The 27,434-nt window shown below is 52.4% G+C and overlaps 8 protein-coding genes across 8 annotated transcripts; 4 read left to right on the top strand and 4 right to left on the bottom strand.

The window, feature by feature from the left end:
- Nucleotides 1–2,149: 2,149 nt before the first annotated feature.
- RHO25_004031 (uncharacterized protein) lies at nt 2,150–2,899 on the bottom strand (the record flags this gene model as incomplete). Its single annotated transcript, XM_065602506.1, has 1 exon — nt 2,150–2,899. One exon carries the CDS (start codon nt 2,897–2,899, stop codon nt 2,150–2,152), a length of 750 nt encoding a protein of 249 aa, XP_065458578.1.
- Nucleotides 2,900–3,898: 999 nt separating this feature from the next.
- On the bottom strand, nt 3,899–7,806 carry RHO25_004032 (uncharacterized protein; the record flags this gene model as incomplete). The annotated part of the gene is made up of 2 exons (XM_023594967.2): nt 3,899–7,346; nt 7,706–7,806. 2 exons carry the CDS (start codon nt 7,804–7,806, stop codon nt 3,899–3,901), a joined length of 3,549 nt encoding a protein of 1,182 aa, XP_023457383.1.
- Nucleotides 7,807–8,327: 521 nt separating this feature from the next.
- On the top strand, nt 8,328–12,275 carry RHO25_004033 (uncharacterized protein; the record flags this gene model as incomplete). The annotated part of the gene is made up of 1 exon (XM_023594968.2): nt 8,328–12,275. The coding sequence occupies one exon, from the start codon at nt 8,328–8,330 to the stop codon at nt 12,273–12,275; it is 3,948 nt and encodes a 1,315-aa protein (XP_023457384.1).
- A 1,870-nt stretch (nt 12,276–14,145) lies between these two features.
- RHO25_004034 (uncharacterized protein) lies at nt 14,146–15,237 on the top strand (the record flags this gene model as incomplete). Its single annotated transcript, XM_023594969.1, has 1 exon — nt 14,146–15,237. The coding sequence occupies one exon, from the start codon at nt 14,146–14,148 to the stop codon at nt 15,235–15,237; it is 1,092 nt and encodes a 363-aa protein (XP_023457381.1).
- Nucleotides 15,238–16,475: 1,238 nt separating this feature from the next.
- Nucleotides 16,476–17,570, top strand: RHO25_004035 (uncharacterized protein; the record flags this gene model as incomplete). The annotated part of the gene is made up of 1 exon (XM_023594970.1): nt 16,476–17,570. The coding sequence occupies one exon, from the start codon at nt 16,476–16,478 to the stop codon at nt 17,568–17,570; it is 1,095 nt and encodes a 364-aa protein (XP_023457382.1).
- Nucleotides 17,571–21,566: 3,996 nt separating this feature from the next.
- RHO25_004036 (uncharacterized protein) lies at nt 21,567–22,349 on the top strand (the record flags this gene model as incomplete). Its single annotated transcript, XM_065602507.1, has 3 exons — nt 21,567–21,774; nt 21,832–22,062; nt 22,120–22,349. The coding sequence occupies 3 exons, from the start codon at nt 21,567–21,569 to the stop codon at nt 22,347–22,349; spliced, it is 669 nt and encodes a 222-aa protein (XP_065458579.1).
- A 33-nt stretch (nt 22,350–22,382) lies between these two features.
- RHO25_004037 (uncharacterized protein) lies at nt 22,383–23,729 on the bottom strand (the record flags this gene model as incomplete). The annotated part of the gene is made up of 1 exon (XM_065602508.1): nt 22,383–23,729. The coding sequence occupies one exon, from the start codon at nt 23,727–23,729 to the stop codon at nt 22,383–22,385; it is 1,347 nt and encodes a 448-aa protein (XP_065458580.1).
- Nucleotides 23,730–25,608: 1,879 nt separating this feature from the next.
- Nucleotides 25,609–27,321, bottom strand: RHO25_004038 (uncharacterized protein; the record flags this gene model as incomplete). The annotated part of the gene is made up of 1 exon (XM_023594972.2): nt 25,609–27,321. The coding sequence occupies one exon, from the start codon at nt 27,319–27,321 to the stop codon at nt 25,609–25,611; it is 1,713 nt and encodes a 570-aa protein (XP_023457376.1).
- Nucleotides 27,322–27,434: the final 113 nt, after the last annotated feature.

A 27,434-nucleotide genomic window follows, 5' to 3' on the forward strand; every position in this document is an offset into this window, starting at 1 on the left:
CAATCGGCCGCCAAACGATCAGTCTCTGTGTAACATGACACCTCTCAGATTTGGGCGTTGGACTTGCAGCGGCACCACGCGGACAGAATTGTAGGTGCGTAGTAATTACATACCGAGCACGTTCGGACGGGCATGGAGCTACAGGGTCAAGCGGCTAAGTGCGAACGAAGGCCTCTCATCACGTTGCCCCCTGTAGGTTTAGGTTGAAATATTCGACAAGCGCCATGTCAGTGATACTGCTCTCAGCCAGAGCCTGTAAGCAATGGGATGGGTTCAAAAATGCTCAGTAGCTTTAACGCTATTGCGTGAAGATCTAGCCTGCCAGGGGTGACATTCAATCTCTCATCGGTAGTCCTGTTTTTGTCTCTACGACTGTATACTGATTGATTGGTCTTAAATACCCTCGCTGTGATGAACCTTAAACAACAGCATATCCCTATCTCCTGTTTTCTGACACTCGAACTCTACTCCTCCCACTCATATGTGCCACAGAGTATATTCAAGTATTAGCATGCCCGACCACGAGCACAAGGTTCATGTCCATCACTTAGCAGCCATCATATCCATTCCTTCTCTTGTACTCTTTGTATCGCTACTTCACCAGCGGTTGACGCATCGCGGCATAACAGTTCGCCTTGCAGTGTTCCGGCGTTTCTGTGATGCTCCAGTAGAGCCACTCGTGCATATTTCGACCTAGCGAGGAGGGAAGCTGTACTCGGGACGACTGAAGGGTTTAGTGACACCTGTAGTTGTCAGTCTCATGCACGTCCTCTAGTTGCAGGGCTTTGACACACGGAGAAGATGATTACTCACTGCGATGATTGTGGGGTGCGTGCACCTTGCAGCCCTCAATCAGGCTCGCTGTATGCAGCTGCACGCATGACAGGTTTCATGTCGCGTCGTATAGCAGACCACTGCGCAGTCCTAGAGCACTCTTTCGGCTACGGCCCATCACAGTATCGTTCGGCGAAGGAAGTATGCGTCTCACCTGGAGGACAAAATAGACATGAGTGCGTGTGCTGGTCTCCGTGGACGTGACCGGCAGGCCTGAACAGTTGGCAAGCGATGGAGGAGGTCGCAATGAACGGTGGTTCTGTTGCCAGACAAGATTCATAACACATGAAGTGGGTAACTGAACATGTTCAATGTCCGATGAACATGTTCAGGTGTGGGTGAACATGTTCCATTGTCACGTGATACGAACTCTGCGGGAGGCACGCCTGCCACGGCAATTGCACGCGTGCTAGGTGCAGTGCACGCGTGCTCAAGACGATATAAAATGTCGAGTATGGACGGTCAGAGTCATCATGACACCTAAAACGACCTTCGAGCGACGGTTTTGGAATAACACTTGTTTGTACGTGACAGACTACTATGACCCCGATTGTGAACGGTCAATTACTCACATCGTCCAATTCCACCTCTTGGCGGCTTACATGCCCTGAATTTCATATATGACTCTTGGTGTCATATATGACTTTCAGCGTCATACCTGCCTTTCTGTATTATGTATGCGTTTTGTTGCCATGCATACAATTCAGCGTCATCTCTGTCTCATGGTGGCCAACTTTGAATCAGGGCAGTCAGCTTTGGACTCTACCATCCAATGTTGGACGAAGTGAATTCGACACCCAATAAATCTGGTGCGCGGTCACCTACCATGAGGCCCCTGACTTCCGCTTTCTGAGATCCATCCGGCGGCGAGTGCTCCTGGTCATAGACCTTTTTCCCCGGAAGGGTGTCGTAATCACGCTCCACTCACATTGATACACCAATGCTACAATACAAACCACTGCATAGCTATCTGAAAGCTGCTGGTCCAGACTGGCTGATGGCGCTATAGATCAACATCCTTCACTATGCTCAAGACTGCAGGGAAGTTTCTGTTGCTGTCAAACACATGACGGAAGACAACTTTATTTATACGCCTAGAATCTACCAAAAGTTGAATGTGTTGAACATCCCCCTGCTAGACACATATCCATGTTGCTGCTTATTATCATATATCTGGCCGCTTGAATTGCGTCCTAGCAAGGCCCACAGCCTTCTCGATAAGCTAGTCCACACGACAACACGGAATCATAGTTGCCAGTCATTATATCCTATTTCCCAGCGGTTCACAGTGCGCAGCCCGCTCGGCTTATACGCTCTACATGTGATCCAGGAGAATTATCTCAGCATTTGCCTTGGTTTGATTAAAGGGCGCTTTTTCAACAAACACGCCCCACTTCAGTATCTTGCCCGAAACCTCACGAACCGTGCCCTGAAAAGCGTCTGCATCCTCCCTTGTCTGTGTCATATGGAGCGACTCGCCCATCTCTGCAAGCAAGCTACCCAATTTCTGCGTCGCGGCAGCCTCTGCTCTGCTCTTGCTCTCAGAAGAACCATGAATATACATGTTCCTTGCCATAGGGCATCCTGGCTCGGGTTCGTAAAAGAAGACGTTCCAGACCGTACAAGGCAATCTTTCCGCGAGTTTGGGGTCCTCTCTACTAATGCACTCGACTGTGGCCTCCCATTTGAACTTGCGATCAATAGGAGAGGAGATTCGTTCGAAGGGGATCAGACAGCCGTCCCGATCGACGAAGTCTTCGAGGCGTCTTATCCCAGGTTGAGAATCTCTCCCGAAATACTGTCGTGCTTCGTGGAAGACCTGGCTGAGGTATTTGTAAGGACCGCTAATCATCATATCCCGCAGAGGAGGCTCGTAGGTAGTCACGCAGGTTCTGAGGTAGTAAATAGAGTCCGTCGGCTTATCCTGCGATGTTGGTGCAATGAATTGGCTGGTGATGAAAGTCTCAGATGTGTGCAGGTTTGAGGAGTCTCCGGTACGCTGGTCACCAGAAGGGTGCGCGGATGCATGATTGGCAATGGACTGTTCGTGCTGTCGTTGCTGCATCCGACAGTTTTCTGCCTCTCGTGCCTCCTGCGCCTCACGTGCCTCCCAAGGCTGCTTTCATCGCAGTATCACCTCTGCCAAAATTGGGGCAATCGCTTCGCATCGGGGACAGCCGCTAGTGAGAACTCGCATGCTGCTACGAGTGCGGCAGCGAGCGCAGAGATCGTCATTAGACCAAGATGCATCCATCGTAGCAGGTCTGGTATGGGGGAGCAATGATGGTGGTGATGATGGGAGCGAAGCTCTCTTGACACTGCCTTGTGCCCAGACGCAGCGCAAGGCGTTTCGCAAGGATGACTCTTGCGGCGACGCAAGTGCCACCGCGACCAACGGCCACGGGTCTGAGAAGGAGGTAGTCCTGAAAGAGCTCGGATGGAACGCATGTCAAGAAGAACAAGTGCAAAACTTGCAAGTGCAGCGTTTTATCAGCAAGCAGGGAACATGCCTTCGGCCCTAAGCCCAAAACGGTAAGGCGGAAATTGGTCCAAGTGAAGCACGCGTGCCAAACCGATTGCACGCGTGCAAACCAAAATGCACGCGTGCCGCGTCAATCAATTCTCGTTAACCTGGAGAGTCAAATTTAGTTTGATCACGTCAAAAGAACTCGGCCCTTACCTGCGCTAGCGCTTCAATATTCACTACAGTGCACATTTTCATGTAGAAAGCAATCAACTTTTGGTGGTTCGCTATGGCCTACAGCACATTTCCTCGCGCTGGAACCGCTCGAACCGATGTTTATTTACAAGTTCATCCAGGGCCATGATGTGATGGGGGTATCTTCAAAGTCCACACACCTCACGGCACCGCAACTCCCTTCCTTCAAAGCAAAAACTTTTGTTGTCCCACCCTTTTTTGGTTTTCCATTTGCGCCGTTCATCCCAAGTGCAATGCAGTACAGTTCCCAATGCCAGTTGCAATCCTCTTGTTCAACCCAGCGCCAAAAAGTGAAGTGCAGACCGAAGCTTTCGATCTCTGCTCCATTTAGCCTGCTCTTCTCCCTTATTGTTCAATTGCCAATCTTCCCTTATACTGCCCATACAGTCTCTTGATCATATGCAATCTCTGTCTCCAACTGCTCGGATACTCTCCCATATCGCCTGCCTGCCACATGAGCGAGAAGACACAAGCGTTCAGCGCCAGGTTCCGCACATAGCCACCAAGACTGGCCCCGCTAATGACCTTCACGTCCACTGCAGAAGACAAGCTGGGAAAGCCAGGACGACTGAGGACCTTGACATTGTAGAATCGCTCCTGCTTCGGCTTGTTGCAAGTGATCTCTCGAGCTTGAAGGAAAGACGTGCGCTCCGAGGGCGAGATGACAATGTAGACGTAATTGAATGCAGACGGAAACGTGTTGAAGTTGAAGTCGGATCCAGAATTGTTGAACACGATGTTCACAAAATCGTTTCCAATGTGTCGTTTCTTGTTGATGACAGCAAGTTTCGGATCCTCGTTATTCGGCATGAAAGTCGTGATGTGGTAGACGAGCTCCGTAACCTCGTTGTTCCACACCATGGTGTAAGCGCCATCCATGTCTTCTGCTCTGTCCAGGCCTTGCGAGTTGAAGGTGGCTCCTTTCAGCTTGCGCAGTGATCCAAGATCGTCCAGAAATTCGCGGTAGTCAGGCGTGCCCGAAGTGTTGAGCAGTATCTGATTCTCGTCGGTCTGATCTTCTCCTACGAAGATGACTCCCGCTTTGTGAGAATCGAGTGCAGAGACTCTGTCGAACGTCTGTATTGCACGAAGCACCGCTGGGTCATCGTCTTCGTTGGGTAAAGTGATGATCTTGTCCGAGCCCAGCGCCGAATATGGTCGTGGTATGGCAACTTTGCCATATATGCGTCCATCGGTGTCGTCCGGGAAAACATTCAGGAAGTCTTGGTGATTCGTTTCGAGCGTCACTGACGCCGTGAGAGTTTCGAGCTCGCCCGGCTGGCATCGCTCCTTCTCGGTCCTATTGGCCAGCACGCGTCGCGCTGTTCCTGATGGTCGTCTGATAGTGACAACAGTCTTCCCAGTCCTCAGAGCGGTCTCAGTCGTAATCAGCAGTATGCCAGTAACACGATGCAATTTGACGATGCGCCCATCGATATCATCGAATGTCTCCATTGGCGTCGGTACCGTCTGTTCCTCGGCATCAATACGATCCATCAAATCAATCGTCACCAAACCCTGCTCTTCAATGTGTTCAGTCCCATCAAGGTCGGTGTACCGCAGGCAACCGCTGATGTACTCCTTCAACCCGTGCCGGTCTTCGCGTCGCAAAGCCATGTACCAAAATGTGATGACATGATGCGCTAGAGCATACACATACTGCGCCATATCTTCGCTGGAAGTACTACTCATGCCAGCACTCTGTTCGCTAGTTGGTGTTCGCTTGCGCTCTAGTGAGGATGTGCTTCTGACCGACTGCAGATAGCTGTGACACACTCCGAAGATTCGCTTGAAGTCCTCGCGACGGAGCCGGTCCTGCAAATCGGCAAAACGTGACAGGCCTGCAAAGAACTCGAGGACATAAATTGCGAGTGACCTCTGCGTGACCATCTTTGCCATCTTGTTGATGACGACGTCCATGTAGCTAGCCATAAGCTCGGGCAGTTCGTAGCAGCAAATTGTCAGTGCGTGAATGCAATGAATGCTTGGAGCGTAGTCTCGCGAGCCCGCAACATTGATGATAGTAACGATGGCCAGCTTCACGTCACTCCTGGGAAGGCAGTAATGGTAGCTGATGATGGCAGTGAGGATTTGGATGAGCTGAATTATGACGTACGACTTGCTGAGGTCGGGAAGCGGTGGCTCAACGAACGAGTCCGCCTTGAGCAGATCACAGAGCGCTTGTCGTAGCAGATTCATTTGACGGAAGCTGCCTTTCCACAACACGTGATTGCGAATGAGAGCTGGAAGTGAGACCAGTACGGCGTTGTAGACATCCCAGCGTTCAGGCGGACGAACCAGTAAGTCGTAAATTGCATCGACCAGTGCTTCGAGTGACAGACTGGACAGGCCATAAAGCTGATTGAAACGAGCAGAGCGTCCAGTGGGTATTTCTGGCTGTTGGACACGAGTTGCGTCCAGATATCCTTCACCAGCGGCATCTGCTCGAATGCTGAGCACGAGCTTTGTTGCTTCGACGCTGTGTCTCGCTGCCTGGCACAGGAGTGGAAACAGCCAGTTTCGTTGACCTTCCCACTTCTCCTTCTGTGTCTTGTGACAAAAGATTCTGACAATGCCCTTGGCGAGAATGTCCTTGGTTGTTGCCGTAGTGGTGGTGCTTTGAATCATCTCCTGAAGTGCGTCCACAAAATCTCTTCTTGCTCCCAGATTCTCGGTCTGGAAGTATGCAGACACGCTCAGATTGATGAAGGCGTCAAGTTCGTCAGGATACAACAACGAGTCACTCAGCTGGACGAGTAGACCACGATATCCTTTCTCCCACATGTCGTATTCATCGAGCATGAGTGCGCGATGCCACGGGGCAAGTAGTTGACCTGCAAGTGAGGGCGGAAGCGGCCTCCGTACTTCGACAAAGATCTGCGCCATATCTGGTTGATGCCGTAGCTCGAAGGAGGAGAGTCGGCGCTCCAGGCCCAGGAACAGCGTCTCAACCGCAGTCTTGTCCAGTTGCTGCGTCACACAATCTTCTATCAGGTCCAAGCTGAGTCCAAGGCCGCCATCGTTGACCAGCTCCTGGAAGACCTGGTCAGCCTGCAACATGGTACCAAGCATGAGAGCGACGTGTTCGCGTAAGATGGCATTCTTCCGAACAGGACAGTTCCACAGTCCACGAACAAGCTGTATCGCATTCATAGATGGCACATTCTCTTCGCGCGAGGGAAGTAGCTTATCAATGGTAATGAGAAGCGCTCCAATTGCCGCGGAGAACTTGTACTTGTCGTGGAAGTTTTCATGGCTCGTGATGATGTCCAACAGCGTTTCCTTGAATTGACCTCCGTGGTGGGATGCAAGCATATGCTGCGAGACCGTCCATGCCTGATGCATGAGTCTTCTGTGTCGATTCATACGGCCGCCTTGGTAGTATGCATAGGATATGAACTGCACTGCTGGACGCAACTCCGGGATAAGTGAGTATGTGACAGTAGTGTCGATGAGGGTCAATGCTGCATAAAAGTCGGAAGTCGATGAAGACAAGCTTGCGGCGTTGAGGGCGGACTCCAGCAAAGTGCCGAGTGCAGCAGGTGCGAACCACTTGGCGTGGAACTGAATGGAAGTTGATGTTTCCTGGAGAAGCTGGGAAAGAGGCGCCTTGCCAGAGATGACTGGAGATGCGTGGGCATCATCGTGGGCAGGGGCATTGTGGTTGATGATGGCCTGCGTGAGACGCGCACACAGCGTGGCCTCGTCGGGAGCTATATCGCGGTGGTTCTGGAGGTCCATGGGTTTGAGGCCAGTTCCGTTGACATGAGGGTGATGGCCGGAGAGAATTGTGCTGCGCGAATGTCAGTTCGTCTGCGCCTGAAAACTATCTACCATCGGCTTGAGGCAATGTTTGGCAGTGAGTGAGCGGGGGCAAGTTTGAAGAACAAGTGGAAGACAATGCCATGACGTGCTTGGGCGCGAGGCAGCCAGCCGTTGAAGTTTGCAGACTGAGGCTGCCATGAGGAAGTGAAGTGCAGCAGCCTCGCCAACGGTCGCCAACTTAAGGCTGCGGATTCGGCTCCCGGCTGGTCACCTGCATCGTCTGCAACATGGAGGTATTGGAATGACGCCAGCAAGCGGCTCTGCTGTGTGGCGTGCAGATGAGCATGCAGGGGTGTAGGGGTGGAAGTGAAGACAGAAAACGCGTACCTGGAGGTGGGCGTGTGATGGCTGCTCCCCGACATGCTCGACAGCGGCCGCCATTCCGATGCTGCTGGACGAAGCGGGCCATGCTGTTGATGCCCGTCCATGAACACCGCACGACGGTGGGAGGTCGATTTCTGCGGCAGAGCACGACAGAGGTCTCATCGTTGGCTGATAAGTCTTCCAAAAGACTTCAGAACCGCAACAGTGCGTTGGTCCAAACGGGCAGGTGTTGCCTGTGGCTCGTTATATCGCCCACGTGAAGGCTTCTGTCATGGTGGATGCTTGATTGCTGCCAGCACGGTCCCGGCGGATTGAAGCGGGTCAAGCAGGACGAGGGCCTCGTCGCCGCCGAAAACTGTTCTCGCTAAAGTCGGTCTCGCTTTTGTCCGACAGGGCTCGGCCCGTGGAAGCTCGGCTCGACCACCGCGGTCGGCGCCGACCAACCTTGTGCTTGAGCCTCACCACACCACGCTCCACTCTCTGCGATTGTTGCTGCGAGCTCGTGCATGCTGATTGCTACCCGCGTTCGCATGCAACGGCGAGAAGCAGCAATGCACTGCTTGTACCGGGTCCGACCGCGAGGCACTGCTCCAGAGCATGCGGGCCTGCGGTAATCCTCGCTGTCATGGATCACTTCTCGCCCGTCGCGGGAGCCCATATCCGCGCCCTCGTGCTCCCGGTAGGCAGCATTGAACGCGATCGCTTCTTGCTGTTCGTTCACAGGCTGCAGCGAGAAGCCAGCCTCATCCCTCTCGCAGACGTCGCTCCGTATGCCGCCGACGATGGCCACCTCTTGTCACCCAAATCCTCCAAGCAAGGCTCGCTGCTCTACCGCTTCTCGCCCTCGGCTCCCTCCGAACAGCTGCTGCAGCTATCGCCGTACGAATTGTTCCGCGAGCCGCTGCTGGTCATTGGCGTAGTAGATGGATTGACAGGAGACGAGGATGCGCAAAAGAAGGAGCTGGACGGGGCAGCTGCATATCTGAAGGAGCGTCATCCACGTGTTGTTCACCGACAATTGGTTGTGCTACAGCAGGAAGACAGTGAGAGCACATCGAGCATAGCAAAAGCAGTCACAGTGACAGACATCGACACATTCCATCATCCTTCGTTGCGAGCAGCCATTTGCGACATCTCGGCACGCTTTTTGGTTGAGTTTACCACTTACGCCAAAGCACTGCAGGCTTCGCCCTCCATACAGACTCCAGGACAGACCGCTCGCAGCTTGCAGCGTTCGAACTCAATTCGCGAACATGACAATCGATCCAACTCGGGCATGTCCAGCCCAGCAGACGAGGGCAGCCCGTCCAGGCCACCACCAAAGGCTCCTCCACTCCCGGCTACCTCGTTCGATCAGATACCGAGCGCGAACGCCATGCCGACCACCCGCGACCGATCGGACAGTAGGGGAAGCAGTCAAAGCGGGCCTGCCAAAGCCAAAGGTCACAATCGCAATTCGAGCAATGACCGCATTGCCCTGCAAGGTTTTGGCTCTGGTGCCTCTGCCGAAAAGTCGCGTGCCAGAGGCAAAGCACGTGTGGGCATTGTCCTCGCCTCGATCTATATGATGGCTGGTCGCTGGAGCGATGCCTTGCCCATGTTCGTCGAGCACACAAGCAAAGCTCGTGCGTTGTCAGACCACCTCTGGCATGCCAAAGGCCTCGAGAACTCCATGTTGTGCTTGTTACTGCTGGCGTGGGCGGGGATCGAGTTTCAGGTGCCTTCCATATGCGATCCTACGACTGAGCGTGCAGGATCGTCCACGATCGCGCGCGCAAGTATTGATGCACGTCTTGCCGCCGAAGGGATGCAACGACAGATTGTTCGCTTGTCCGTCGCGCTCCCCGATCTGTGCAAGCTGATTGTCAACCTATACCGCTCTCATGAAGGAGCTCTGGAGTTGCCTACCATCGTCCCGGCCGAAGCAACAGTACGTGTGTCCAAGCTGCTTGCGACTCTTGGGGCCGCACGAGGTGAGCTGTCGCCTTCCAGACTGCAGTCGATCATGGTCGGCCACACTGGCCAAATTGGCGGACAGGACCAGAAGCCCATCAAGATCGTGCAGCCTCTCGGACGGCCACGACCTTATTCCAGGATGGCCATCGCAGAGCTACTTGCTCAAGCACAGCCCAGTACCGACGACCCCCTTCCAGCTGCAGACCATGTTCGTCTTCTTTCTGGCATTGCAGCGGCATACGATATGCTTGGCCTTGAACGGAAAAAGGCCCTCACAACGAAAGATCTAATCGCTCGGCTGACACAGGCCTTACTGCAAGCAAGGAAGCTCGGCGCTGCCGAGATGGGGATTCACCCCGCTGCAGCGCTGTCTGTGGAATCTGGGTCTGAGTCAATATTGTCTTCCAGTGGTGAGATGCGCGGCATCAACGATATGATTGCCGAGCTTTGCGCAATATATGGTGCGAAAATCCTTCCCGCAATCCGGCAAGAGACGCCAATATTTGCAGACATCAGGAGCTATGGCAACGACAATCTGAAAAGAGATTTGTTGAAAGAGCTTGCTCACTTCAGCGAAGCATCACCAGATCCGCATGGCGTCCTGGCACTCACAGCATCTCTCCTTCGTGCTGCAGGCCCCAACTCAGCTCTTGATGCAGGGACCAGTGACATCGCGAATGCTTTCTCGCGCGAAGAGCAGATGCATTACGCTACAGTGATCAACCGGACAGTCGCAGTGTCCAAACATCTCGGCCTTACAGATGTTCATGCAGTCTACTGGGATCCCTTCCTCGTACGCATGGTGCAAATTTTGCAGCCTACTGGTAAACGGACAGTCATCGATAGGACGAAACTAAACATGGCGCAAAAAGCTGCCAACCAGCCAATCGCGCCCGGCAATCCGCTGCTCTATGATCCCAGCGCAAGTAGACCTGGCACTGCAGCGCAGGAAACATTCCTCCTTGTCGCAAACGAGCCCTCAGAATGCATCATCACCCTGCAGAACCCTTTCGACATTCCCGTCGATATTGAGTCACTCGAGCTGATCACTGAAGGCGCAGAGCTTGCTTCAGAACATCAGCCGACAACACTTGGGCCATTGAGGTTCCAGCAGGTCACGCTCATGGTAACGCCCAAGTCCGTTGGCATAACAAAGATCACTGGCTGTTACATTAAATTACAAGGCTGCTACCCACAGGTATTCCCAATCGTTACGACTTCTTGGTCAGCCCAGGCCCCACTCACTGTGGAGGACCTTCAGAAGCAGTCGCATCAGGGGTCCGATATGGAATCAATGGAAGCGAGGTTGAAGAGCCTCGGCATTGAACCGGGCTACGTCTCTGCTACAGTGATAGACGATCTTCCAGTCTTGCAGCTGGAGAACACCGCAGCATTAGAATCCGGGTTGATGCTGCTGGAAGGTGAAAGCAGGTCCATTGAACTGATTCTCCGCAACACGAGCAACATCACAGCGACAGTCTTTGAAGCCACGGACACTGCCGATGTCCTCCAAAGAGATGACGAGCACAAACTCAAATTGCGAGGTATCAGACACAAACGTTCAAAGTCCTTCTTGCCCACAACAACAGTAGCGCCTGGAGAATGCACCACTTTCAAGTTTCGAGTCGAAGGCAAGGCTGGCCTCTCAAGCACACAGGCCAATTTCTACTACCAAGCAAGCAACAACCTCAACGGGAAACATGCCCGCGTCGTTTCCGTCCCAGTAATCATGACTGTCAATGCTGCTCTGCAAGTGCACAATCTCGAAGTCCTGCAACCCGGCCAGCACGATGACCCCTCCGCGCTCCTCGTGTCATTCGACATCCGCAACGCATGGCCAAAATCTGTTCTGTATGAGTGCTTCGAGAAGACTGCACGTCGACTCGAATGGCGTCGAGATGACACTGAAGGTCCTTCTCAAGACATCCAAGATGGCCAACTTGCGCCTGGCGAGATCAGGCGTGTCTACCTGACCCTTCAGCATGACAATAGCGCGCTCGAGAACTACGAAGAGGATTCCGAACTCGCTCGCACACGGTTCCTAGAACAATTGCATGTCTCCTGGCGAGTGGAAGAACACAGTGGATACGTCGACCTTCTTGGTCTTCCACTATCAGAGCAAGCACTGGACCTCGTGAGAGGAGCGCCCGTGAGCGTGAGCACCAGCATGGTACCAGACGCCAAGGACATCTCCGTTGGAACCTACGTCAACATCACAGCCACCGTCCGCGACCGCTCTCGGAAACGGAATCTACTCCACGAAGAGCAAGAACTTCTCTCAGTCGAGCTCTCTTCCTCTCTCGATCAACAGCAAGCTTCACGATACTTCGCTTTCGCAGGTAATCTGAAGAGGGTTGTATCTCTGAAAGCACCGAAGACACCAGATATCAGGATAATGAGCTCGGAGGAGTCGCCTGGACATGCGCCGGATTCTGCTGTGGAATCTGCTGCTGCAGAGACCAAAGCTGACTTCGTTATCTGTCCGCTCTTGAGGGGCAAGTTGGATTTCGAAGTCGTTGTGAGGCCTGTTAGGATTGGGAGGATGATGACTGAGGGGATGGGTCGTGAGTGGATTGCGAGGAAGGGAATGCTGGTTGATGTTGCGAAAGCATTGTGAGATCAAGTGCACGTGTGACATATCCATGGTGGCAGATTAATGCACATAGCGGTCAAAAAGGACGTCGAAGTCGAATTATATGAAGGGTGTCCATGAAGGGGTCCCAGGACTATCAGACCAAGAATGGGGAGCCTAGTTCCAGGACCTCGGTTTCGGATCAGATGGCCGAGCTTACGCCCACTGCACCACAGCTGCACAGCAAATTGTTTGACATTGCTACAAACAGTCATCAAACAACCCATACGCCATCAAGCCAGCTACTGATCGGTCAAATTTGTAGCAAAAGAGTGCTTGTTTGCGGTCTGGGCCTTTGTCTCACTTGCTCACAGACTGCCTTTTGCACTTCTCAACTCGACATGTCCACCTTTGGTCCTTTCCTTCTATACTACTTAAATTCACCGGGGATATGTTTCCCAGTTGATCACATATCGCAGCTGCGACTCAGCTTTGGCTATACCCTACTCCGGAATCTCTTATATACCCGCAAGCTCTGTCCTCAAGACCATCTCGACCTTCTGAACAACATCAATGACAAGATCTCGACGGAAATCAACCAAGGCCGTATGTCTCTTTGCGCTGCCTCGGACACCAGCACAAGACTGGTGATGATACCAGAACAGGCTCCATACCACGCTTTCGGTCACCCAAATACCCCATCTCGGCGTCGAAGACGGTCTCACCGTCCTTACCGTAGACCGGTGGAAGTTTAGAGACTCTCGCGAGAGTCAGTACAGTTCGAGAGCGAGGAATTCGAAACAGAATGTATAATCGCTTCCACCTCCATGCTGGGGTGATTGTTACGACTTTCTTCTACGCAATCGGAACTCCTTCATCACCACTCATCATTCCAAGCTTACAACATGTCGACCATAGTCTTCGATAAGTAGATGGCAGTCAGCGAAGACGCCTCCAACTCGGCTGAAACCACCCCGGTCGATCACCGCCTTCCCAACCAGCCTGCCTGCGGCAGCGGTATCGCCACCTAAGCTCACCTACGATTCGAACTCTTAATTATTGGCGAGCCAATAGCTATCGACATCGAGTTTCAGAACTGTTCCTCGAACATAGGTGAAGTGTATGACGAGGGGTGCGAGCACCAACACAAACATGGCCGCCAAAGCTGGTGCTATGGCATCTCATTGCTCGGTACGGTCAGCAGAAGATGCGAAGATGTATCGGACATCTCCGCTTTCTATTCCGGTGACTGGAACGTTCGAAACAAAATTCCTCACGCCTCTGGCAAAGACTACGGCTACCAACATATTCTGTTAACACCACAATCCGCTTCGCCAGGAGCCCCTCACTGGCAAAATCGGTCATTGCTGCTACCTGTTCGCTCAATCAGGCTGATCCACCTGCTTTAGTCCAGGGTATGGCTGACGGAACATGGGATACCACATTCCAGTAGCCGTACAGCCGGGCAATTTTGCAACTCTTACTACAGTCCTACTCCCCGAAATCATGATCATCATCCGAGGGCACAATGACTTGTCCAACTTGGCATCAGCCAACCGTCGCCTTCCTTACGAAACCCTTTGTTTTGCGGGTGGGATGTCTTTGTCAAAGGCTCTCACAACAAAGATACACACAACATGATTGAACAGATCCACCAGACCTGGATCCTCTAGAGACTGTGTTGACTAGACTTCACGGGACCTTAGTGAAGCTTGCCACCCAGAGCTGGATAAAGTGAATGTTCGTGATATTTCTTGTTCACGCTGACTGCGAGGAGGTTATAAGTTTCCTTCATTTCTTCTGCTCCGTCGATACATCTTGTTCAACAGCGCTTCACAGCGATCCGAATTCGTAGATCGAACTCACAAGCTACAACTGCTCAACAAGCATCGAACACTAACTCAACTCATCCACGATGAACACGCAAACCACCACGACCCCGTCCACTGCTACTGCTGCAGCCAACATGGTGTTTCAACGCTGGAACACCGCAAAGGCAGATCCGATGAATGCAGCACAGAACAATCCTGCAGTACTGCGTACTCCAAACGCACCATCCGCTGGCAAGGGTGTGGGTACTCAAGTCGTCCCACGCATGGAGCTCCTTCTGCCAGGAGAACCCTGCTCGATTGATATGGAGTTCATCAACTTCCAGGTCCCCGGCGTTGTTCACCCAATGGACCACAATGACGAGTCAAAGCGCAACAAGCCAAAGTGGGAACACCGCCCAGCATGGATAGCCATCACGAATACTAGAGGCGAAGTCGTCCTTGACATCTTCGTCAAGTATCCTTACGTAGAGGGTGTCCGAACGATAATCCCGCGTGCCGAAGGCAAAGATTTTGGTATCACTCAGGAGCGCCTTGATCACGCGAATGGTGCTGTGCCTGGCTGGAAAGCAGAGCAATGGTGCACTCGCATTTTGAGAAACCGTCCTGTGGTCGTCCATGGTGGCGGCAGCGACCTGACAGCTTTTCAGCTGTCTCGTCCGTTCCGTGGCGCCACCCACGTCTACGATACCCAGGACGAGTATGCGTATGAAGTGGACAACATCGAATCTCCTGGCTTGTGGCGGCTCACAGGAAAATTCCTGAACAGGATCATTCAAGCGGATGGCAAGCACTCTCCTGTGGAGGATGCTATCGCGACGATGGAACTACACATTCTCAAGCACCCATACGATCGTGATGAAGCTGCACAGAAGTGGAAGGCTGTATGGGCACCCCCTCAACGGCACCACTCTGGAGGCTATGCTCGCGGCCGGGGCAACCATGGTGGCGGTCTCTCGCGTGGTGGTGCAGCTGGGGGTCGAGGAGGCTTTGCCAGTGCTCGTGGCAACCAGACTGGTGGCAGAGGCTCACGAGGCAACGGGGCTATGAGAGGTTCAGCGACTCCTCGTGGCGGTCTGAACATCGGTCGGGGCAATCGCCAGCATCAAGTCAATGGGAATGGCAACGCCCAGACTCCTAACGCAGTGGCGCGGCCTGCTGTCAATGACCAGTGGTAGTTGAAGAAGAAGCGCGCGCAAACAGGTATCCCTGACACTCGCTAGTTGATCGGCGCTGGGCGTCATCACAACAGACAAAAATCGCAACAGTAATCTCCCTCCTTCATTCTCTCGTTCTGCACAATCTCATACTTGTGACTAGTGTCTCTTATGCTTTCTGACCGCCAGGTTATTCTCACTCAGTGTTCTCATGTAAAGTTGCTCTCGTTGTCCGGTGGCGAGAATCTCCTTCGTGGTGGGAAGCGATGGGAAAGAAATACGTACTATCTCGCCGACATTTGCTTGTTCAACGAGCCTCAGTCATGAGCACACAAGGGCTGTTCCATATAGACTACATCGCTTGCGCGTTGATTGTGATTTCCTTTCACTTAGCAAACGGGACAAGTAGCTCAAGACAGTGACATAAGTTGGTGCTCTCGCCTACCCTACTTGCTAGCTAGTCTATTCATTCTACTTTTCAGAAGGACTTCTTCTATGACTCACAGCAACTATACGCGTACGGCATTTGCCAAGTGATCTCAACAGGCTACCAAGCACTCCAAATCTGAGAAGACGATGGTCGTTCACATGCAATTTTATCCTTAAAGCAGTTCTGCCATCGTTCAGAGGATACCCCGTGGTGTAAAGGTGTTCTAGTACGCCCGCATACCCAGCACCACGCTATAATTATGGCTATCGTCAAGTCAAAGCCGTGAGCCGGAGGTGCGTCAACAATGGAGAAGGCGTCAAACACAGAAAAAATCCGGAAACGATACTATGCTGACACCACAGTAGCCGCTGTACATGCCTTGGTCAGCTCACTATACCAGTTATCAGGCCCATTCCATTACATGTCATTCTGCCGCAACATCACGAAATGGCCTCCCAACGAAGGCCCCGCACGGCTCTCTCTTATACTCCCAATACAACAGAGAGGACGAGCTGCATTGCAATGCATTCATTGCCAAGATTTCCTCTACCAGGACAGGGCGGAATGGTGGGCTCATTCACTGCCTGGTGAATATACATGCAGTGAACGGAGTGAATACTTGTGATCTTACAGGTTCGTGTTAACCGTGCGTGCCGTATAAGTTCGGTCCCCATTTTCCTTCTCTCTCCTCCTCTGCTTTCACCGGAACATGGACAAGGATCTGACACCAGTAACAACAAACAATCACCCTTGTACCCGACACTCCACAATACAACTACAACATCCAATCATACCTCTCAACCACCGTCATTACTTCGAGTCCAACAACATGCCGACTCGCATCTTCAAGAACTGGGTGGCTGTGAGCGAGAACGACTCGAACCCTGCCGAGTCCAACCCTCCACAACTTCGACTTCCTAACGCCCCGGCCTTTGGCAAGAGTGTGGCAACCCAGGTTAACCCCCGTTTCGAACTTCTACTTCCTGGCGAGCCAATCGCCATCGATATTGAATTCCAAGACTTCAAGAACAAGGACACTGGCTTCCGCTGGCGCCACCGCCTTGCGTGGTTCGCTGCATTGAACACTAGGGGAGAGACGGTGTTGGATGTCTTCGTGCAGTACCCGCCTGACGAGGATACCGAATTCCAGCTACCACGCGCGAAAGGCAAGACCTTCGGGGTAACCCGCCAGCTACTTACTCTCAAGAATGGCGCTGTCAAAGCCGCAGTCGTCGAGCCCATGTGTGAAGCCCTCTTCCGTGGCCGTCCGGTGGTCCTTCACGGCGGTCAACACGATCTCACGGCGTTTCAATATTGCAACCCCTACCAGGGCGCCACGGCCGTCTTCGACACTCAGCGTCAGTGGGCTGGTGACTCCCAGATACCTGAAGAGAGCAGAGCGAAGCCAGGACTTGCAATTCTGGCCCAATCGGTTCTGGGTCGAGTCGTTCAGGCAAACGGTGCTCACAGCCCGGTAGAAGATGCCCACGCCACCATGGTCCTTCACCTCATGAAGGGCCCTTACGATCGCGAGGCGGAGGCGAAGAAGTGGAAGGGTGTCTGGGAGACTCAGCAGACGCAGCAGGTGCCATACCCCTTGCCTACCATCAACCAGAACTTCAACCAACACTCGACGCGCGGAAACCACACTGTGAGCGGCTCTCGCGGCGGTCACCAGGTCATCAATACCAGCAGCGGCCAGAACGGCCAGATCGTCAGCTTCAATGGCAACATCACTCACAACCACGTCGAAGTGAAGAACTTCTATTCCACAGTCGCTGCTCGTGGTCATCAGGCTGCCACCCGTGCGCGCGCTGGACGTGGTGCGAGTCGTGGAGTTTCTCAGGGTCGCGGAGCTTTCCAAGGCGCTGTTCGTGGTGGTGGGCTTCAAGGTGGTGCTAGCGACAAGCTGAACCAGTGGTAGATGCATTCGGGATGATGAGTTTCACACAAAGCGTGACATGATGGTGATGAAGATTTGCAGGCATTGAAATGCGGGTTGGTCCACCAAAGTCGATCAACAAATTGAGGCATCACGAAACAGTAAAGGCTGCGGCATAGATGGCAAGAGGTCTCGCAGCGCGACGCGCGGCTCTTGCACTAGAAGTCATTCAACGCTTCTGGACATCAAAAAATGAAATAATGCAACGAAATTGTTTTCCATTCCCCTCGTGAACACCGTTGAACTTTATGGATGGATCCTTCAACCCTGTATCTCCTCGTCTGGGTTGTACGGGCGCCACTGCCACGTCGTGATGCTGTTGCCCGTATTGTATGATCCAATGAAGGAATCAGCAACCGCTCTAAGAAAGATTAATTATTTGTTTCGATAAGCAACTCTGTTTCTCGCAGGTGCAAGGAAGATAAGTCTATGAGCAAATAAAATCTCGAGAGTTGGCGCTTCGCCACGCGCAGCAAACTCGCAATAGGAGAATTATTGGACAGTCTATGTACTCATAGATGAAACCTGCTCCAAGAGGTGACAGTGTTTGCAAGCCTTCGCGCTTGAAAGCCTTGAACCTGTTCCACACTTCACAGAAAGAATCTGCCACAGGCCACAGAGTCTCATGTTCATTCCTTGCTCCCAGAGCGCAAAAAGAAGAGAGGCAAGCATTATGAGCTCCGACGCTTGTCATCAGTGACCCTATTCTGTTCCGCCCAGGCAAACACTGCATCGAAGTCTCTGCATTGGTGCTGGTACCCATAACCCGAAACTCCCTTGTCAAGAGGTGGTGCTGCCATCCATCCAAGGGTCGTGTCGCGACATAAGAGCTTGACGCAGATAGTCCCAGCAGTGTTCCACATGCATCGGCTGAATATCGTCAGGTAGTCCCCGTTGCAGGTTGAAATATGATTTCTGGACGTTATACTACACGCCCTGGTGTAAGCCAATGATTGCGTAAGAATAAGGACCACGGAAGCAGTACTTACAAGACAGTGCAACTGATGGAAGACGGAGACCATGCCTTTCTGATGCTTGACTGACAAGTCGAGCCCCGGCATGGGCTGCAGTTGGGTTTCGTTGTTGATATACACAAAACCTTTGCCTCCTGATACGCACACAGGATCGAGGTCAGTAGTTGCGAGAAAAGGGTGCTTTGTGACCGGTACGCACTTGGGATCAACTTCATCCATGCTTCTGTGCCCTCAGCACTGGGCGAGGAGAATATGCGCTCAAACGTGGCGCGCAGTGGATACTTCTGGAGGAAGCCATGATACAGGCGCAGAGCGCTCATGGTGGTCCAACTTCCAGGCTAGCATGATCCCGGCAACGGCAAAAAGCAACGTGCTGGTGGCGAGAAGCGCCATAATCAAGGTACAGATGCGATCATTTCGGCTCGTCCCTGATGATGTTGACCGAGTCGTGCTATGGGCATCGAGCAAGCGGTCCTGCTCCCAGTCTTCAACACTGGGCTTGTCAGTATCGTCCATGGGAATGCGTATGCGCCTGCGCTCTTGCCACCGGCTCCTGCTTTTATAAAACCAGTATTAGGGACCAGTGGATATACCTAGCTTTTGAGAAACGTCTTTGAAGCTCGCTGCCACTTGCGTTCCACTTGCGCTATGCCAGCCGTCCGATTCCCGAACTCATGGATGAGATATTGTGTTATCGAGGTGTCAATAGTCGAAACAAACGCCGGGCAGCGAATGCTCTGCATTGGGAAGTTCGCCGGTCGTCCAAAGGGCAGTCCAGTCGGTAATTTTCCCCTTCTAGTAGCATCGGCATATCAATTTTTTTGTTCGGCCCATGGGTACTTGAGTACGAGACTTCATGGAACATTTCTCAGTTACGATGACGCGGCAAGTGCTACGCACCACCTGAACATGAGCCCGAGTAAACAGCTGAATGACCGGATGGTGCAGAAGTCGTGCTTCCACAGCGAATATCGTTGGCACCATTGCCAGCGGTATTCGATACCCAACAAGCATTGCTACGTCACGACAGTGCGTCTGTTTCAATTTTGTTACAAGGCTGAGCCTGTCACTCCATCCCTGTCCTGGCACCGGTACCAACTCCGAATCTTCGTTGTGTCCATTCTCTGCTCATAATTCCGCCAGCGTCACGAGTAACCTCTTTTTCCACAACCAATCCTAATTTGCAAGTTCCTGGACTTGCTGCTTGTGCCATGCGTCAGTTCTTGATCCAGACGTGGACGCGCGCTTCATGACGAAGTCGCCTGCAGGCATCTCGCAACAAGAGCGGGCTGTTTCGGACTGCTGAGCTGCCTCAGCCTGTCTGGTGCTGGAGCAGCCTCAACAAGTCGCTGATTTTGTGGTCCGGCCAGCGCTTATACGCTTCATTACACCGGCCAGTCATTGATTGTCTTTTGACGATATGCAGCCGTGGCAGGCTGAGAATGCAAAGCATCAGCATGAGTCTGTTATCTTGAACACTTCTGAAGGGCATTTTTACAACGTGGATAACCGTGCTTCGGTATGTTCTAGGACCTACTAGTAGCAATTGGAGTACCAGAATCTGGGGTAGTTCTAGTGCCGAATCCTAGGATGTCTACTATGCACGCCGAGCGTCTGCCGCGAAACCGGCAGGATGCAGCGATTTCGAACGCAAGACTTTCTTGATATAACATCGGGTCTACACACTTGTACGGTTAGTGCGCTCGGGTATTGACAGGCCATGACGGCCACAACACCTCGCCGAAGGAAAGCATAGCTCAATAGAGGCGATTCGCAGAGAGACTCTTAATGGACGCCATTGCTTTCATCGCAGCAGCTAAAGGCCCGGCGGCTCTACTCCTTCCAGCCATGCGTGACATTGTTCCGATACTACAGCGATAATTGACTGGGAAATTTGGATTCGAAAAGCCCCGTAGGCATACCGGCCTGTGATCAGTAGGGATCGAATCGGGGCAAGGGAAATGCGAGAAATCAATCTGACCAAGCGATTGGACCTCACCCTCCGAAGTCATGCTAGCCTCCATGTCTATGGTTGTATTCCTTAGCAGAACGTCCCTCCTGTGCAGCGTATTTGTACACAGATTCCCAATCTTTGCAAATATGAGTAGTAGCCCACCCTTCCGTGCCTGTGCGGTTCGGATCTAGGTGACCTTCGAGAGCAGTGTCACCATGGCACATCACCACTTGGCGTAGATATTCCACGCAGTGGAATACATGTTTGCGCTGCTGGATCAATGGCTCTTCGAAGAATAGACTCAATAATGCGGAACGTATTGCATTCTGCACCATGGCGGACGGAATGATCATGTTAGTGCTGCCAAGTAAGTCTTTGAGCTTGGTGATCCTACTTACGAGGCAGTGAACCTGGTGGAAGACCGAGATGACGTGGAAAGGCGGGTGAGATTTGCTTAGCACCAGACCTGGTGGCAGTATGCGGTCTCCATTATCATCTACGTGGATGAACCCTCCTCCCGCTAATCACGTCTATTAGTAACGCTCTACTTGCCTGCTTTGTTGAGTTTTGGTTACCAGGAATAAGATGCTCCCAGTTCGTGTCCACATCTGCCCGTAGCGATGCGGATGGCTCTTCTGTGCTATCAAGAGCCAGACTTGCGTTGCTCTGAAACTTCACCGCCAAAATCGCGAGGTACGAGCTGCCAGATCATAACGAACAACATCACGGATCGGTCACTGGAGAATGCAAACCTCTCATCTTCTATCTTTTGGGATGTATGCTGCTCAACACTGACAAAGCATAGCGCATCCCAACCTCGCCATGTCCCGCTCGTGTAGAGAGTATGGTGCACTTTCGCAGACAGACGACTCTGGCATCGTGGACATGAAAGCATTTCAAGACGAGGACAGTGAGCCTACTTACATTTGTTCGGGCTGCCAACAACAAGCATGTCAAAGCAGGAGTGGCAGGCGAACAACGGCAAAAATTCTCGGAGGAGCGCTGCTGCTGGCGTCAGTATTTCTCCTTGGCTGTGCAACGACGATCGCCATGTACGTAAGGCGTGGACTCGGCGCAGACGTGTACGATACCGACTTTGCGCCAGCGAGACAGGCGATTGAAATGGAGCAACGGCATTTCACAGGAGCACCATTGTGGGACGATGAAGGGTTGCCGTACTTCTCAGAAGAAGATAAGAAGATTCCGTACTTGGGGACGTCTCCAGTTGCTATTCCGGCTTGGGAAGAGCTGATTAAAGGTGGGTGTATCCTGCAAAGAGTTTCATTTGAGCGGTGTTCTGATTTTGCCACCAAAGACAGGTACTTTCTAGTCACAGAAGAAGAAGCTCGACAGGCGTGGGGAAAGGACTACAAGAAATACTATAGGTATCCAGACATTCCTGGGCATCCTGGAGGATATGTTGGAGGTCTGGATGTCCTTCATTCCCTACACTGCGTGAATGAGCTGCGCAAGCACCTGTTTGACAAAAACCGCTGCGATCAGAACCAGACTGAGCATCAAGAGGCGGTGGATGAATATCACATTGGTATGTGCAAATCAGGAGTGCATGTAACCTATGATCAGGCTGACAATCGTCAATCAGTTCATTGTCTGGAGATGATGCGCCAGAATATTGAATGCAAATCAGACCTTTCACTGGTACCAGCAATGTGGTGGCCCAGCCTCAAGAATGGCACTGGTTCGTCTTTCATCTTCTCGGAGCAAACGCACACATGCCGCAACTTCGAGAAGGTCCGTCAATGGGCATCTGGAAGATATGCTCGTACGAAGAGGATGGGGAAGAGCAAACATCTGCCACCTGAAAATGTGTGAGCGGTCGTGTACGCTGGGGACACATGTACTGTACTATACACGTCTTTTACTCTGACCTGCCAATGTCCTCTGCTCGCTGAAAATAGATCCTCCAACGCCTTGCGCAGCTTCCGCTAGTCTGTTGCATTCTTCCTGCACGGATCTATGTTGACATTTGAGCGTCATCAGACGGGGGTCCATCCAAGATGGCCCGCAACCAGTCGAAGAGCCTGACGACCTCTCGGAAAGAGAGTCGAGCTTTCGCTCTAAGCGTTCAAGGAGTGGCTGCAGCAGACCATTCGTGTCCATTAGTACCAAGTATGCGCTGAGTAAACGTTGTGCCTTTGGGTCAAAATAACGGCCACCTGAGTATGACCACGCTCGCTTGTTTGACAATTGCTGCCCTGCAGCAGGGTCTTGTTCTAAGCAGTAGTTGACGGGACAATCCGATTTCAATATTGAGTCATACGAAACCAGTGTTTGTCTGATGATCAGATATGTGAGATCCCAAAAGTCACTTCGTAATGAGCCAGGAAGATCCAGAAAAGCCTCGATTTGCCACAGGGCTTCTTGAATATGTGTTACCCGCCTATCAGGGTCCGGTGACTGTGACTGCACTTCATCGTTGTCGCCATTCGCAGCGTTGTAGCAAGAGAGCTTCGTGAGTGATCCAGATAGGAGGCTAAGCGCCAAAGTCTCGCAGCGATCTTTCCGCAGAGGATCGTGCACCAAAGCACTGTCGAAAGTGCCTTTGCTTTTCTCAGGTTCCTCTGCCGATTCTGCCAAATCATCAGGCAGACTCTGCGGAAGAATTACGGATTGAGGGGTAGGCAACGCATCATATTGAAGGTCGCATGTCCCCGGAGCAGACTTCGATGCGTGTTCGTCGTTATTGGGGCAAATTCCCGCCAAGGTCTCTAAGGCATCGATCTCCGAGCAGTCGTGCTGATTCGACCAGTGTTCACTAAACGTGAAGTCCCAGTCAGCATCATATTGTGGTAGTGACGAAGACGTCCAAAGCTGATCAAGCGGTGGTGTTTCGCTCTTCGAAAGATCGGGTTCAACATTATCCACTGCGTCGCACTGAACACCATCTTTCTCCGATTTGCCGTCCTCAGTCTCTCTGCCAAGTGTCCTTCGATCATTTTTTCCAGAGCGATTTCGTGGGCCGCGTCGCTTGCTGGGCATGTAGGTGCAGGAGACTCCCTTTGCATTGCACCTCTTGCATGCGGGGCGTTCTGCGCCACAGCGAACCTTTTGCCTGCTACAGGCATTGCAAGATCGGCGGACATTGGTTCCTCGGCTGAGAACTCGAAATGTATGAGGTGGAGCAGAGCTGCCGTCGAGCTGGGAGACATATCTAGTCTCTGGTGATTCGTTGATCCAGATGATGTCTTCCATGTTGGTCACTGTGGAGAGTGGTTTTCTGCCTCAAATATTGATTATAGCAGCATGCTACCCAGGGAGTCCTGATGGGAAGGCTTCTAAATACTCTACCTGCTCCAAGCTAGCTATGTGCAGCTGCCGATCTGGAGAAGACCATGATAAACTCGCACGAGGTTTCCAAGGTAGTGGAGTAGATTCGACAGGCAGCCCTGCTTAGTAAAGAATGCTAGACAGTTACTTAGCAGGTCTACTCGGCTTAGTTGTTGCAGTCCGATACATGCATTCGAGGGATGGCCAGCGTGGAGCGCGTCTGTCCATTCCTCATACTGGCCAAGCTCAGTCGGGCTGGCAGCGTCGTCGTCTCGAAGATGAGACCCGTAGAAACTCCCCCACAGACCGCCTCGTAGCGCAAGAGGGATCGCGACACTACGCGAAGAACCAAGCGGACTTCGAAGCTATAGCGTATCGTACAAGGAGGACCTATAGGCCATGTGGCTATGACGCGTTGCGTGCGTGTGCAATTTGGACGCTGTGCGACTGGCCAACCAGGATTGACATCTTCTCGGGCCTTGTCAGGCGCCTCTGTTCAAGATCATTAGTCTTTGGTATCAGCGCCTCTAGTCACCCCGCGTCGGAGCATGCTCTGGGTGTAGTTCGGGCCTGTTTCTGCCCGAGTATGCTATTCCTCTTGTAGATTTTGCAAAGGCCGTAGCGATCGTTAGGAAAGCCGCTGTTCGCCGATGCTTACCACAACAAGCTTTGCTTGGCTCTGCCATGTCTACACAGAGCTTGTCTCTCACACGGCTACTCCAAGTCCACCGATAGAGAACTAGGAGACAACAGATCGAGGAAATAATTTGTGAATCGATGTCGCGAATCTGCTGCTGGCATTTGCGGGCATTTCTCGGTAAGGGCCATTATATTGAAGCATCGGGCTTTCGGGCTTTTCCAGTGGCTGGGAAGTGCTTAGCAACCTCCCATCGTTCTCCTCTGGATTTTGCATCAGGATACGTCCAGCTCTGTCCGAGCCTGGAAATCGAGGAGTCTTTGAGCGCAGAAGTCGCGCCGCACCAAAAATAATCCGCTTCCGACAGCCGTCGCCACTGCCACTGCCAAATGTTCGCAGGAGCGTCTGAAAGGAAACAGTCTCACATCAGCGAGCTTACCACCTCAGTCCCATCATGTTGGCAATTGAACAAAAAGTACCAACTTACGCGGTTGGTGGTCGTCAGTCAGCCAGCTGCTGCTCACCCATTCTTCTGTGCCACAAGCACCTCACGCTCAGAAGCGTTGATTCGTTATCCTTGCATTCCCGTTCTCTCCTAGTGCATACCAGAAGGAACATCTACAATACATACAGACACCGTATGTCGCGATCTCTTAGCTGCATCTACGAGCTCTTGATGTACATGAGAACCAGAGCCGACCAGAAAGGCACGCCATGTTCCACCAAGCTTGTTGACAATACTGTTGTCCCGAAAATAAGCAAGCTGGTGTTGTGGTTCATTGTTCCGTAGCTCCAAGGTCCCAGAATCCAGTCTCATTATGGCTTTGCACCGAAGTGGCGTGGTAATTTTGCAGTCGCTATGCACCTGAATATCTGTCTGCAACGCTGGAGCTGTCGTGGACGTCAACAAAGTCTTGTTCTTCACGCTGTCGTTGCCAGTATACGTGAGGCACTGCGTAGAAGCTACGGCGAAACATGAAGTACTGATGGTGTCGCGCATCATCTTGTGCCATGGGGGAGGCGACGCCGACATTTTCAGTCCTTTTGGGAGGCCTGTTACATAAGGCCAATAGACGACTAAGTGATCATCATGGTCCAGCCCGGTATCGCCCAGATAGTCGAGATGCGTTGCTAGCGTGGCATTGTCTCGTGTCGGAGGTGCCTCAGCTAGTATCGGTCTAAGCCTGAGTCAGGGAAGGCTAAGCCCAATGCATCGTGCAGAGTGATCCGTCGAGCATTGTACGTATGCAGGCTCACCTCGAGCCCGATCTTGACATCCAGGATCTGGGATAGCCGTGATGTGGATTTGCTAACAAAATCGAGCAAGCGCTCTTTCTGCGTCCTTCCTTTATCGAGCTTGTATGTCTTGGAGAAGCCAGGATTGACCCATTTGCCGAACGACATGCTCAACGACAATACATCTGGCAGATAGCGCCGTGGAAGCACTCCGAGCTCCACAATCTGGCTGGCGTGATCTTGTGCGAAGGCGACTGGGTCAAACTGAGTTGCGCTATCAACACTGAACTCAGTTGAAGGTGTTTTCGGAGCATGCTTGACTTGAGCGTTATTTTCAATGACGCTGTTAGTGTGTGCAGCAGTTGGCGTTCCAATGAGCAGCTTTGCACCGACGTCGAACGGGACAAGACCGTCGGGCAGCAATCCACGCCCATTCCACGTGGCCCATCTACCTTTCTCTTGCTTATGCAGGTCATTTATCTTGCGGATCCTTCCAGTCGCTGTGTAATGTATCGCAACTTCTCCTTTCCGTAGGTGATCTGTGTCCGGAGTTCGATACATGAAGCCATTTTCAACGTTGAGTGCCATGAGACGATCGAATTCGCCCTTGTCTGGCAGAGCGTACAATGGGCCCCAAAGAGCGGCAAATTTTTCTGTCTCGATTGCCAAACATAGTGCACGATCCTCATGGTTGTGCGAACCGAACACCCAGACTGGACCCTGTAAAAAGCTGTCCAAGCAAGACAGACGTCGACGGCGAAATGAGTAGAATTTCTCGACGAATTCCGGATCTCTTTGCACAAGGCTGTCAAATGCGACAGGATCGACTGACAGTTCACCACCTCCATCATGTACATGCGCCCCAGCGTACGATGCGGTGGCCAGCGTTGCAAAGGCAGTGAAGAAGCATAGGTACGACCATGTCCATCGTTTGGTACCTCCGGGCGGAATCAGATGGTCAAGTGAATTAGAAGGGCGGGCCAGCAAGGGCGCAATAGCTTCAGGTACGTCCTCTTCTAGTTCTCTGTGTGCTGTCAGAGTTGCGCCGATATCTGGGCTGTGAGTGCCCAACAAAACCAGCAGTGCTGAGATATCGCTCTGATCGAACTCAAACACCTCTGCAGTGTCCTGTCTAGTTGGATACTCAACGATAGCATTGATACTGCCTTGGCACATACCGCTATTCTTCAACGTTTGGATCGCCATGAGTACCCTTGTCAGCGCTTGCCGGATCACAAGCATAGACTCGATATAGCGAACTTGAGCAACGCCATTATCGATCGAGAAGAGGCTTTCGAGATCCAGTTGCGCGATGACTCGCTGTGTTGTACTCACTAGCGTCAAGGAATGAGCTGCTGGGTTGAGTATGGCATCGAGGTCATCGATGTCGCTCGAGGTGGCCAAGCTCTTGATAGGGCGGTCAGTCTTCGAACTCACTTGCTCGCCTTGAAACAGCGAACCCTGGCTGGAAGAGCGACCCTCGAACGACCAGGCTGCTTTCTCCAATCGTATCAGAGCTTTGGCGTTGACGATGGGACGTGTCGCCCTCTGTCCAACTTTCGTATACGGGCGAGTCTGGGCCCATTCCCATGCCGCTTTGGGCAAGACAAAAAACTGTGACCATTCATCGAAGGCTGCCTTCATGCTGTCCAGCCAACCCAATTCTCACGCGGTACAGCGTGCTGATTGCTATCGTATAAGTGCTTGTATCTGCCATCTGGACGGGCCTCCTGTATTGGAGAGTCCTTAAGGACTCC

Source organism: Cercospora beticola, chromosome 3, assembly GCF_033473495.1.
Source record: "Cercospora beticola chromosome 3, complete sequence".
NCBI lineage: Eukaryota > Fungi > Ascomycota > Dothideomycetes > Mycosphaerellales > Mycosphaerellaceae > Cercospora > Cercospora beticola.